We start from the raw sequence: 611 nt of genomic DNA, 5'->3' as shown, positions 1-611 counted from the left end.
CGGAGCGGAAGGCGGCCGCGCCTCTCTACCCCCGCCTCCGCGCCGCGCTGTGAGCGCGCCCCCTTGCGGTGGAGGAGTGGCAGCGCTTCAAGGGCAGAGGGGCCCGCGAGGGATGTGAAGGAGTGCGGGGCTTTGAGGGAGCCCGACAGAACAACGGGGCTGTACGGGGAGTCCTGCCGTCGCATACAAACATGAAGCTGACAAGCGGGCAAGGACTGCCCTCCAGCCCATCCCCGTTGGTGAAAAGAGAAACGGTGGAGCCAGGTTGAAGCCCCGCCCCCGGCACGCCACGCTTCCTGGCGGGAGGACAGAGGGCCGCCACACACTGACGTCACGCCGCTTCCGCCCGCGCCGTGTTTACGTTTGCGCCGCACTACACTTCCCGGCATGCCCCGCTCCCCGCCTCTGGCCAGGGACTGCACTTCCCAGCGCGCACCGCGGCCGCAGGAATACATCACCCAGCTGGCTTCGCGCCGCCCTTTCGCGCATGCGCCGCCGCCGGCTGGGCTGTTGCTCCCTGACGGGTGACTGCGGCGGGTCCTCGCCATGGAGTCCTACGACGTTATAGCGAACCAGCCCGTCGTGATAGACAACGTGAGTGTGGGCGGTCG

General features: G+C 68.6%; 2 protein-coding genes across 2 annotated transcripts in view; one reads left to right on the top strand and one right to left on the bottom strand.

The window, feature by feature from the left end:
* SUFU (SUFU negative regulator of hedgehog signaling) overlaps positions 1-548 on the bottom strand; it is an 86,822-nt gene extending 86,274 nt beyond the window's left edge. Inside the window, exons 1-2 of the mRNA XM_010714640.3 lie at positions 327-548; positions 30-173 (exon numbers count right to left, since the gene is read on the bottom strand). Of these exons, the coding sequence (XP_010712942.2) occupies positions 30-173; positions 327-548 (366 nt within the window). The remainder of the gene's footprint in view (positions 1-29; positions 174-326) is intronic.
* Positions 478-611, top strand: part of ACTR1A (actin related protein 1A) — a 13,258-nt gene continuing 13,124 nt past the window's right edge. Inside the window, exon 1 of the mRNA XM_010714639.3 lies at positions 478-594. Within this exon, the coding sequence (XP_010712941.1) occupies positions 547-594 (48 nt within the window). The 5' untranslated portion in view covers positions 478-546. The remainder of the gene's footprint in view (positions 595-611) is intronic.

The sequence above is a fragment of the Meleagris gallopavo genome, chromosome 8 (genome assembly GCF_000146605.3).
Source record: "Meleagris gallopavo isolate NT-WF06-2002-E0010 breed Aviagen turkey brand Nicholas breeding stock chromosome 8, Turkey_5.1, whole genome shotgun sequence".
Classification (NCBI taxonomy): Eukaryota; Metazoa; Chordata; class Aves; order Galliformes; family Phasianidae; genus Meleagris; species Meleagris gallopavo.
Note: the sequence above shows the minus strand (reverse complement) of the source record. Positions and strands in the feature narration are given on the sequence as shown.